At 46.2% G+C, this 12,909-nt stretch overlaps 1 protein-coding gene across 4 annotated transcripts in view; it reads right to left on the bottom strand.

The window, feature by feature from the left end:
• LOC138754945 (sperm-egg fusion protein TMEM95-like) overlaps nucleotides 1-1,897 on the bottom strand; it is a 39,309-nt gene extending 37,412 nt beyond the window's left edge. For all 4 annotated transcript variants that reach the window (XM_069919983.1, XM_069919985.1, XM_069919984.1 and 1 more), the window contains exon 1: nucleotides 1,619-1,897. In XM_069919983.1, coding sequence (XP_069776084.1) covers nucleotides 1,619-1,820 — 202 coding nt within the window. In that variant the 5' untranslated portion in view covers nucleotides 1,821-1,897. The remainder of the gene's footprint in view (nucleotides 1-1,618) is intronic.
• Between the last annotated feature and the right edge of the window lie 11,012 nt (nucleotides 1,898-12,909).

The raw sequence follows: 12,909 nt of genomic DNA, 5'->3' as shown, positions 1-12,909 counted from the left end.
AAAGTTTCTCTTCCCCAGGTTAATATCCCCATTCATATCTATATATATATTACACACATTTTAAAGAGAGAAAGGGGTGGATTGTTATATAGAGAATTTAGGTTAAAATGACTTAAGTTAAAATGTGATGATTAATCATAAAAAGGGAAGCCAGAACGGACAGGGAGTTTACTAGCAGCCAAGGACAAAAGGTTCTGCTGAATATGTTTTTTTAAACCTATCTTTTCATGGACATAGTGAGAGACATGCAGGAGACAAAGGATTGATAAGAAGGGTGAGAAACAGAATTTAGTGTATGTAGAGTTCACAGCGTACGTAACGAACGTGATAATTAAAAATGCAGTTATACTTAGAATGCTTTTGCAATACTAACCAATTAAAACAGTATTAATAAGAAGGGGAAGGGCAAACAATAAGGGTATAAAAATCAATGCACTGTATGTATCGGGGCTTAACTGGTGAGAAACCAGTTGAGTCCAACTCTGCAGACTTGTAAATAAAGCTTGTCGTGTCATCAGTTTTAAAGAGACTCATGTGTGAGAAGTTTTATTTCTGACAGAGGTCATTCCTTCTGCCCCACCACCACTGTCCCGCAGCTGCCTCTAAATTCCTCAAGTCCTGGTCAGGCTGGAAGTTCGCGCCGACTAAGTATTGGGATATCTGAAACCATCTGGGCTCCATTCCTCACTCCGGGCTGCGCACTCAGCCTGCTACTGACCCACGGCCGCATCGCCAGATCCACCTCCAAGAGCGTCCTCAAGTTGGCAGGTGGCACGACAGTCATCGGCCTCGTCAGCAACAGCGTGGATTCGCCCTATGGAGAAGTGGTAGGAAATCTCGTGATGCAGTGTGAGGGAAACAACCCGGGTCTCCACGTGGACATCAGGAGGACCACGAACGACCACCCTCCACTCCACATCAACAACTCTGTAGTAGAGAGAGTGGAGACACCAAGTTTCTTGGAGTTCACTTGACTAGTGACCTATCGTGGACACTCAACATCTCCTCACTTGTCAGGAAGGCGCGACTGCACTTCCTGAGAGGACTGAAGCGGGCAAGGCGAATGGCCACCATCATGTCAACCTTCCACAGGAGCTCTATCGAGAGCGCCCTGGCTGGCTGCATCACAATGTAGGTACGGTTGTTGCAGATAAATGGATCGGAGGTCAATCCACAGGACAGAAGAGTGGTAGAGAGAATTAACTTTCAGCTGCTCCCATTGGGGAAGAGATACAGGAGGATCAGTGCCAGCCCCACCAGGTTGAGGAACAGCTTCTTCCCATGGGCAGTGAGAACGCTGAACAAAGGAACTGTTCACACTGACCGTCTGAGACTCTAATTTGTACAAACAAAATGTATTTATTTATTTGTACAGATAAGATACTTGTCCTGCGTATGTATTGTTTGTCTGCATATGTATTATGTCTGCGTGTTTCGCACCGAAGGTCGGAGAACGCTGTTTCGACAGGTTGTACTTGTACAATCAGATGACAATAAACTTGATTTGACTTGAACTGCACTCCTCTGATCCACATCAGTCTATCACCCCAACCCACATTTCCTACCGGAAACCCCTTTAGGATTCTTCCTGAAGACCATCTGAAAGGCCAAGCCTCACCTAATTGAAAATTGACCAGGTTTGCCTCCGTGTATTTGCTGCAGTTGGCAGTCCCTGCCATCGTCTTGTATTCCCCGCACAGCTTCTCAAACCTGTCACGTATTCTCTTGTGCGGAAAAGCACAGAACATGCAGCCCTCGTTCTTAGCGATGAGACCCAGACAGAAGGCAGCGATCATGAGGGCACGAGCTGTCTTCCTCATGATGACTTCCTCACGGAGACAAACAGCTCAGGGCAGCATTAAATTGCTTGCCCATGTTATCATTTGAATGAAATCAGTTAACCTGGAAGTTTTAAGTGGGCAGCAGAGTTCCAGCCTTTTATGCTGTCATAAGAATTGTCAGAAGATCAGTGAGGACAGCAAAACTGCAATCTCACCTGTCATTCCATACAATGTTTCATGATAAAAACCCATCGCAAATACAATGACAACATGAGATTTTGTTCAGGTGCTCCTCAACTTACCAAGGGGTCGCGTTCCAGAAAACCTATTGTTATATAGAGAATTTAGGTTAAAAAGACTTAAGTTAAAATGTGATGATTATTCATAAACAGGGAAGCCAGAACGGACAGAGAGTTTACTAGCAGTCAAGGACAGAAGGATCTGCTGAATATGATTTTTTTAAACCTATCTTTTCATGGTTATAGTGAGAGACATGCAGGAGACAAAGGATTGATAAGAAGTATGAGAAACAGAATTTAGTGTATGTAGAGTTCACAGCGTACGTAACGAACGTGATAATTAATAATGCAGTTATACTTAGAATGTTTTTGTAATACTAACCAATTAAAACAGTATTAATAAGAAGGGGAAGGGCAAATAATAAGGGTATAAAAATCAATGCACTGTATGTATCGGGGCTTAACTGGTGAGAAACCAGTTGAGTCCAACTCTGCAGACTTGTAAATAAAGCTTGTCGTTTCATCAGTTTTAAAGAGACTCATGTGTGAGAAGTTTTATTTCTGACAAATGGGGGCTCGTCCAGGATCTACACTCCGGCCGTGAGGGGAGGCGAGAAGAGGGACATCGGAGGCGGTGCACCCCGCTGAGTTCAGCGGCTCCTAGTCCCTTGCTCGTCGCTTCGGGCGGCTTGAGCGAGTGGTATCCGGACAGGGTGACACGACAAGACGGAGAGGAGAAGGGTGACGGTTCAATCCCCGGGAAGACACCGGTAAGTGACGACTTACGATTGTGGTGTGGGGATTGGGTAACAGGTGTAACGGGATACACCTGTTTGGATAAAAACCTAACGGAATAGATTAAGTATAGATCTTTCGTCGTGGTGTGAGGACCCTGTCGCGGGACTCTAGGATAGACCCCAGGGAAACCTCGGCGGTAACCGAAGGAGGGATAGCACCTCCGACGAAGTGCCGAGAAGAGAGGGGTCAACCCCAGGAAAACCTCAGCGGTAACCAAAGGAGGGACAGCACCTCCGACGAGGCGTCTGAGAAGAAGGGAGTAGGGTCCAGAACGAGAGGGTCCTCAGCAACGATAAACAGATCTAGGTGGGAAAATGGGAGGATCAAAATCTAAGGGCTCGTCTGAAAATTCAGGACAATTCCTGGGAGTACCCCTTGACAGCCCTTTGGGGAGAATGTTTGAAAATTGGGATAGTAAAAGATATCGGGACAAAAACAAGAAAAAGATGGTCCAATATTGTCTCCTTTGGTCAAAACAACCTATTAAAGGTTCCTCGGTCTGGTGGCCGAAATTTGGATCTGATGAGGATTGGGTTAGACAAGCATTAAACATATATGTAAATTCGAGACCAAAGGTGAATCAAGAAGAGTCAGCATATGCATTTTGTTGGGTTCCCTGGCCAGGATCCTTAACAGAATGTTTTAAATTGAGGGTAGCAGGAGAAAAGAAATGGGAACCTCTGGACAACCTTCCCCCTCCTTATATTCCCCCGGTGCCTACTGCGCCCGAGGAAAGCTTATTACCGGAGGGGAAAGGTGATGAATCTGATTGCCCCGAAGGGGGCCGGGAAAAAAAGGATGAATTAAGGGAGTCGGACCCTTAACTTCCACCGGTAAACCGACCCTGGACAAGATCCCAGACTGGTCCAGGACCATCAAAGTTTTCAATAAACCTAAATCCCCTGAGAGAAGTTCCTATGGGAGGACCGGGAGGGGGAACGGGATATGTGAATGTTCCCCTAACTAGTACAGAGGTGCGGGGATTTAAGAAAGAAATGAAAAAGTTATTGGAAGATCCTATAGGACTGGCTGAACAGCTTGACCAATTCTTGGGACCAAACACATATACGTGGGAAGAGATGCAGGCAATAATGGGAACATTATTTTCACCCCAGGAGAGGCAGATGATTCGACGGGCTGCCCTCCTCATGTGGGAATATGAACAACCTGTGGACCCTAGACCCCATGAACAAAAATATCCCTTAAATGAACCCAGGTGGGACAAACGAACACCCGAGGGATTGGCAAGTATGAGACAATATAGAGAGTGGACAATTAAAGGGATACGGGAGGCTGTGCCAAAGGGTCACAATTTTACCAAGGCATTTGGGAACCACCAGGGGAAAGACGAGTCCCCTACTGATTTTTTGGAGAGGGTGAGAAAGAATGTCCAACAGTATGCTGGTGTGGACCCTAGTACACCAATGGGTGAACAGCTTATTCGAATTGAATTTGTTTCCAAATCATGGCAAGACATTAGAAAGAAACTAGAAAAGGAGGAGGACTGGAGTGAAAAACCCCTAAGTGAACTGTTAAAAAAGGCACAAAAAGTATATATGCAGAGAGAAGAAGAAGATCAAAAGAAGGCGACAAAGGTTATGGTACAGACTATCCGACAGATGAATGCTGAATCCAGAGGGGAAAGAAAACAAAACCTTCCTCTAAACAATCCAAGATATCCAAGAGAGGGAAGACCCCGGAGGTTCGTTAAGTGCTATTACTGCAATGAGGAAGGACACTTTAAGAGGGAATGCCCCCGATACAAGAGGGAATTGCGTGCCCTCGAACTTATGGAAGAAGATTAGGGGTGTCAGGGGTTCCAAATGTTAGGGACCAAATATAAGAGGGAACCCCTGGTAAAACTAAAAATTGGTCCTAAGGGAGAAGAGGTGGTGTTTATGGTGGACACAGGAGCGGAACGAAGTAGTGTAATAACTGTGCCAATCGGAACTGAGCCTATAAAAAGTAATTTGACAATTTCTGGGATAGAAGGGGCTCCCAGAATGGTATCAATAATTCCCCAAGTAACAGTGAAACTGGAAGAAAGAGAAGGGGTACAAGACCTCTTGTTATTACCTTCGGCTGGATTTAACCTCCTAGGAAGGGACTTACAGGCTCTCCTAGGTTTGGGTGCTCTCCCTGTGGACGGAGAAGTGCGAGTCCACCTCTGCGCTTTAAAGGAAGAGGATGAACGGCAGATTGACGAGAGAGTCTGGTATAAGGAGGGAAATCGAGGAGGTCTGGACATCCCACCTTTACATGTCACATTAATACCACGTAAGGAAACGTCAGTATCCTATTTCTTTGGAAGGGAGAAAAGGGCTACAGCCGGTAATTGAGACTTTAATACGAGACGGACTATTAGAAGAATGCATGTCACCTTATAACACCCCTATACTCCCAGTAAAAAAGTCAGATGGATCCTATCGCCTAGTTCAGGATCTAAGAAGTTTGAATGCTATTGTTCAGACCCGCCACCCAGTGGTGCCTAATCCCTATACTATTATGAGTCGGATTCCCCCAGACCATGAGTGGTTTAGTGTTATCGACTTGAAGGATGCCTTCTGGACGTGTCCATTAGAAGAGGAAAGTAGAGATATGTTTGCGTTTGAATGGGAAAATCCATGGACAGGTAGACGGAGACAGTTTCGGTGGACTGTATTGCCCCAAGGGTTCACTGAATCTCCAAACCTGTTTGGACAAATGCTAGAACAAATCCTGATGGACTATCCACAATCTGATGATTCCCAACTAATGCAGTATGTGGATGATTTACTATTATCAGGACCCAAGGAACAAGAAATGAGAGGAGAGACCATTAGACTCTTGAATTATCTGGGGAAAAAGGGTCTACGGGTGTCCAGGAACAAGTTACAGTTTGTTGAGAAAACTGTGATATATCTGGGACACCAGATAAGTAAAGGACAGAAACGGATTACCCCTGAACGAATTGCGGGAATCACTAGAATGCCTTTACCCCGTAATAAGAAGGAAATAAGACAATTCCTGGGACTCTTAGGATACTGTAGGTTATGGATAGAGGACTACTCAGCTTTGGTGAAGTTTATGTATGATAAACTGACAAATGAAAATGACTATCCATTGAAATGGACCCAGGAGGAGGAGGGATGGTTCGAGGACTTGAAACATCGCCTAACACGAGCCCCAGTACTCACTCTGCCCTCTTTAAAACAGCCCTTCCAGCTATTTGTCACTCATAACCAAGGAACAGATGTGGGAGTTTTAACACAGGAAAAAGGCGGTCAGCGACACCCAGTGGCTTTCCTTTCCAAAATGATGGACCCAGTGTCTCGCGGATGGCCGACGTGTATCCAGGGAGTAGCGGCTGCTGCTCTGTTAGTAGAGGAAGCACGTAAACTTACTTTTGGAGGAAAGATGACTGTGTACACCTCCCATTCTGTGAGTGTTTTATTAACACAAACTGCCCATCGATGGCTGACTGATTCTCGCATATTAAAGTATGAAACCATTTTAATGGTTGGAGAAGATTTACAGTTTGCAAAAATTAATAGCTGCAACCCAGCTCAGTTTTTATATGGCAGTGAAACAGAGAAAGAGGTGGAGCATGACTGTGTCGAGTTGACAGATCTTCAGACCAAGACCCGAGAAGACCTTTGCGATACTCCGCTGGGAGAAGGATATGAATTCTACATTGACGGCTCCGCCAGATGTGTTGACGGAATGAGAAGAAATGGGTATGCTATAATAGAAGGAAATACTTGGAAAGTAGTAGAATCCACGAGACTACCCGGAAGCTGGTCAGCACAATCCTGTGAACTATATGCCTTGCAGAGAGCCCTCAGAATACTGGCAAAGAAAATTGGAACGATTTACACAGATTCCAAATACGCATACGGGGTAGTGCATACCTTTGGTAAGATCTGGAAGGAGCGTGGTCTAATTACATCAAGAGGAAAGGAATTGGCACACGAACAGATGATTACTCTGACTTTAGAAGCCTTAACATTACCCCAAGAAATAGCAGTGGTCTACATACCAAGCCATCAAAGGGGAGATAACCCGACAGCAATTGGAAACAGACTGGCTGATGAAGAAGCCAAAAGAGCAGCCATGCAACAAGAAGTCCGTTTGCTGACTTTAATCCCAATAAGGCAAGGCATAAAGACAGCTCCCATTTTCACTGCTAAGGAAGAAAAGAACATGGATCAGCTGGGCGCAAGCCAGTTACCTGATGGAACATGGAAAACACCAGATGGAAGAATGGTTCTAAATAAAGAAATAACTCGCAATATTTTAAAACACCTGCATCATCAGAGCCACTGGGGCACCCAAGCCTTATGTGACACAGTGCTTCGAGAATATGTGTGTAAGGGAATCTACACCTTGGCCCAACAAGAGGTGCAAAATTGTTACCTATGCACAAAAATTAATAAGAAGATAATGAGGACAGGGACCATGGGAGGTCAACCATTAGCCATACGCCCTTTTCAACGTATCCAGATCGACTTCACAGAGTTACCTCAAGTTCAAAGATGGAAATATCTGTTGGTGATAATAGATCACTTTACCCGATGGGTAGAAGCCTTCCCAACAATAAATACTACAGCCTCTACAGTAGCTCGCCTCCTCCTAGAGCAGATAATCCCCAGATATGGTATAATGGATTCTATAGACTCAGACAGGGGTCCACATTTTTCTTCAAAAATCCAGCAATTGATTTGTAATGCATTACAGGTCTCTTGGAAATTACATACCCCTTGGCATCCACAAAGCTCAGGGAAGGTTGAACGTATGAATGGAACACTAAAAATCCAATTGACAAAGTTAATGGTGGAAACTAAAATGCCTTGGATAAAGTGTCTGCCCCTGGCCTTATTGAGAATTCGTACTGCCCCACGAAAAGATGTAGGGCTGTCCCCTTATGAAATGATGTTTGGGCTTCCCTTCTGGAGTACAGTTGAGGGGTGTCCCACCTTGGGGGAAGGGGATATATTTGTTAGGAACTATTTACAGGCACTGTCACGCTCTCTTACAGATTTACGAAAGAGAGGACTATTGGCACAAACACCGCCTCTAGACTTTTCTTTACACAAAGTGGAACCAGGAGACTGGATTCTCATCAAGACCTGGAAAACTGAAAAACTCCAGCCCCAGTGGGAAGGTCCATACCAAGTTCTCTTAACTACAGAAGCTGTAGCACGAACAAGAGAGAAGGGGTGGACACACGCATCCAGATTTAAGGGACCTGTAGAGGCGCCTCAGGACCCTGATACAAACTCAGATTGGACTTGTATTCCTGGAGAAAAACCTCTTACCTTACGATTTCGCAAAAAGACTTAATTCACAATGTTATTGTTATGTTCTTTGATTTTTCTTAGTTTGCCTATGTCTTTATCAGGTGTGAAATGTAAGAAATGCAGAGATACAGTGGTCCTGTTTCAGGACCACATTTGGGGAAGAAAGGAAGGTAATTTCATTTCCCATACCTCAGTTCCTGAGAAATGCTGGGCAGAAAATACCACCCAACATCCATATACCCCTTGTGTGGAAAAAGAAGGAAATAATATGGGTCATTATATACAGATTCCTAATACCACTCCTTTCCCTCTTAACGGTTGGAAAGGTGACTCAAGCCCACCATGCCCTGATGGACTCTGGTTTTGCATACACCAACGTACTGTTCCAATGAAAAGTTACACTCCACACTCGAAATTGCCTGTCCCTTTAAGACAGCCGGACTTAGTTCGAGTCCATCCAAATAACCATGTAAGTTTCGGTAATGCAATTGGGGGAGATAACCTTTTTGTAGATCTGGCAACTAAAATTGCAGGAACTTTTAATGTAACCAATTGTTGGGTCTGCGGGGGTCCACGGATGTCAGAACAATGGCCTTGGTGGGGGGAACCCCTCAATTCATTGACCATGATTTCCCGGATTTGGACAACTAACCGAACGAGATCAAGAGAAACCTGGTCTCTCTCTAACGTCCCCTCTGGTTTTTATTGTCTCTCACGAGCCGGCAAATACCCAGTAGGAGAAAGTCCCTGCAAGGCTGTATGGATTCGCATTTCGCCTGGTGTTTTCACTTGGTTTCCTAAACCTCAGACTTGGTTCTTATCCACTGTTTTTAAAACTAATTGCCTACCCCTGTCTAATAGCAGTATTCAGTTTTGGAATTGTACCACTTCCACCATCACAGGACCATACCAATCAAATCCCGTTCTTAAAAGAGTTTGGGAAAGGGGGTATGGAGTATCCCCAAATGGATTATTCTGGGTATGTGGTAATAAAACTTATACTCGTCTTCCCTCAGTGGAACTTGTTTCCTAGGAATAATCCGCCCAGAATTTTTCCTTCTACCCCACGATCACGGTCATAAATTAGGCGTGAAGGTCTTTGATACATTACATCGTCAACCCCGCTCTACCACGGTACATTTGGGACAATGGAGAGATGATTGGCCTCCAGAACGCATAATTCAATATTATGGTCCCGCTACATGGGCTCAAGATGGATCCTGGGGTTATCGTACTCCTATATATATGTTAAATCGTATAATTCGCTTACAAGCAGTCCTTGAAATTGTTACAAATCAAACAGCTATAGCCCTGCAATTACTTGCATCCCAGCAAGGTCAAATGCGCTCTGCTATATATCAGAACCGTCTAGCCCTAGACTATCTCCTAGCCACGGAAGGAGGTGTATGTGGCAAGCTTAATTTGACTAACTGCTGCTTACAGATTGATGATAATGGAAAAGCCATTCGTAAAATCGCTGATAATATGCAACCAGGGGGAATGGGAGACCCTGTAAGACTTTTATTTCAGCGTGAGATTAATGTATCATAAAACATTTCTCTTCCCTAGCTTAGAATCCCCATTCATATCTATACATATATTCAACACATTTTAAAGAGAGAAAGGGGTGGATTGTTATATAGAGAATTTAGGTTAAAAAGACTTAAGTTAAAATGTGATGATTATTCATAAACAGGGAAGCCAGAACGGACAGAGAGTTTACTAGCAGTCAAGGACAGAAGGATCTGCTGAATATGTTTTTTTTAAACCTATCTTTTCATGGTCATAGTGAGAGACATGCAGGAGACAAAGGATTGATAAGAAGTGTGAGAAACAGAATTTAGTGAATGTAGAGTTCACAGCGTACGTAACGAACGTGATAATTAATAATGCAGTTATACTTAGAATGTTTTTGTAATACTAACCAATTAAAACAGTATTAATAAGAAGGGGAAGGGCAAATAATAAGGGTATAAAAATCAATGCACTGTATGTATCGGGGCTTAACTGGTGAGAAACCAGTTGAGTCCAACTCTGCAGACTTGTAAATAAAGCTTGTCCTGTCATCAGTTTTAAAGAGACTCATGTGTGAGAAGTTTTATTTCTGACACCTATCGCAAGTCAAAAAACTGCAAGTCGATACAAAATACAGTACCTACCATTTTTTCATAATTAAATTTTGAATACCTTTATTCCACAGTGAAAAAAAAACAACCATTAACCAGCACAGCTGAAAGCAAACTGGGCAGGAAGGATGTTTCAAGCATTGAACTAAAATGCCCGGCATCGCAAGCGTGGGGACACAACGGAATTCACATTGAAAGCACGGATTCGGACCAGCGTAGCTTTGAAAATAGCGTGAAGCTGGACCATCGTAAGTCAGGAAACACCTCTACTCTTGAGAATAAATCTGAAATCTGATTACACCGGAGCAAAGGAGTGGAGAGAATAGATGTAGACAGGTGTTTTCCCAAGGCAGGAGAGTTTAGGACCAGAGGGGACGACATCGGGATTGAAGGGCGTCCACTTGGCGCAGAGGAATTTCTTCAACCAGAGGGTGGTGGAATTTGCTGCCACTGGCGTCTGTGGAGGCCGGGTCATGAAGGCAGAAGTCGCTTTCAGGTGGAATCACCGGGAGAATGCAGGTCCAGAGCCGGCTGCGGGTGCGTGCGAGGCAACATTCAGGTGGCAGCGCTGAAGGCGCTGTTCTGCCACCTGAAAGGTCCACAGAGGGGAGAGGGGCCGTGGAGCAAACGCTGGCTTCTGAGTGGGGGCAGGGGCAGCCGGGAGGGGGGATGTCAGGTGCGGGGAGGGGGGCTGTCGGCAGCAGGGAGGGGGGCTGTCAGGCGCGGGGAGTTGTCAACAGCTCGCCCCCTGCTAGGCACCTGAAAACCTTTCAGTCTGCTGCTTTAAGGTGCCTAGGGGGAGCGCTCGGAAGCAGAGAATATACCTCCCCGAGGTGGGTTGAGTTGGTACTCCTCCAGGACGGGTCCACCGTTTTCAGGTGGCCTCCCGACAGCCGCATTTGGATATTTTAGGCGGCTTTACATTCGGGTATTCTGGCCATCTGAAAGCGGCTAGGGATTGGAAAGTTCTGGATTAATCAAGGCATCAAAGGTTATGGCGAGAAGCCTGGGCAGTGGGAGAATGGATCAGCACTGTTCTCCCACTCTTTATCTCATGGAATATTTAATCTATACAATTCGAGTCGGTGTATCTGCTCCAGCAAGAATGTCAAGGCATCAACCAGATGCACTTCTGTGTATGACAGTGAGGCGACTTGACCAGTCTTCCGGGGTAATGACGCCACCGCGCTGCGACGCGATGGCGTCAAAAGGAACCCGCCGCGGGCCTCGCAAAGAAGCGTCCCGGCCTTTCCCAAGATGGCGGAGGGTGGGTCGTTCGCCGACCTGCTGCAGGACTACGGCGGCGCCCAGTGGCTGGTCTGCCGGGGCCCGCTCACCGTGCTGTTGCTGGAGAGGTACCGCAGGGACCCGGATAGTGGGCCGGCGGGCTGGGAGACCGACGCCTAAGACGTGAGCCTGAGCGACGGCCGCCGCTGCCCGCTGTCTGCTGCCAAAGCTCGGCGAGCACGGCGCAACGAGCTGCGGTGCGGCGGCCGCCTGGACTGGGGGCGCTTCGGCGTGGAGGACGACGAGAGGAGGGCCGCGGCCGGAGCTTCCTGATGGTCGAGGCCCAGGAGGCAGCGGGCGGCGGTCGGGCCCGGGCCTCTCCACGGAAGGAGGCCCGGCTGCAGACGCTGGGAGACGGGGCCGAGCAGCAGGAGGCGATGCGACCTGCCCCTCTGGAACAGCGTGGACTATTACCGAGAGGGGTGGCGCCGGCAGCCCAGCACTCGAGCCCTGGACCTCTGCCAGGCATCCCAAGATGAAGGGCTCCATCCACTTGGTTCGGGATATCGTTGTGCGATAAATGTTGCTAAAAAACACACCATGCAGGAGAAATCCAGCAGGTCAAACTGTACAGAAGGTCAACTAGGATAGTCTGAGGACACCAGGGTTGAAGTTAAGACCACGATGGAGAAACCCAGCAGGTCAAAATGTACAGAAGGTCAACCAGCATAGGCTGAGGACACCAGGGTTAAAGTTAAGACCATGATGAAGAAACCCAGCAGATCAAACTGTACAGACGGTAAACCAGGATAATCTGAGGACACAAGGGTTGAAGTTAAGACCATGATGAAGAAACCCAGCAGGTCAAACAGGACAGAATGTCAACCAGGATAATCTGAGGACACCAGGGTTCAAGTTAAGACCATGCAGGAGAAGCACAGCAGGTCAAACCGTACAGAAGGTCAACCAGGATAGTCTGAGGACACTGGCGTTGAAGTTGACTATGCTGGAGAAACCCAGCAGGTCAAACTGTACATAAGGTCAACCAGTATAGTCTACAGTCACCAGGGTTAAAGTTAAGACCATGATGAAGAAACCCAGCAGATCAAACTGTACAGACGGTAAACCAGGATAATCTGAGGACACAAGGGTTGAAGTTAAGACCATGATGAAGAAACCCAGCAGGTCAAACAGGACAGAATGTCAACCAGGATAATCTGAGGACACCAGGGTTCAAGTTAAGACCATGCAGGAGAAGCACAGCAGGTCAAACCGTACAGAAGGTCAACCAGGATAGTCTGAGGACACTGGCGTTGAAGTTGACTATGCTGGAGAAACCCAGCAGGTCAAACTGTACATAAGGTCAACCAGTATAGTCTACAGTCACCAGGGTTAAAGTTAAGACCATGATGAAGAAACCCAGCAGATCAAACTGTACAGACGGTAAACCAGGATAATC

This window comes from Narcine bancroftii, chromosome 2 (assembly GCF_036971445.1).
Source record: "Narcine bancroftii isolate sNarBan1 chromosome 2, sNarBan1.hap1, whole genome shotgun sequence".
In the NCBI taxonomy this organism is placed as follows: Eukaryota; Metazoa; Chordata; class Chondrichthyes; order Torpediniformes; family Narcinidae; genus Narcine; species Narcine bancroftii.
Note: the sequence above shows the minus strand (reverse complement) of the source record. Positions and strands in the feature narration are given on the sequence as shown.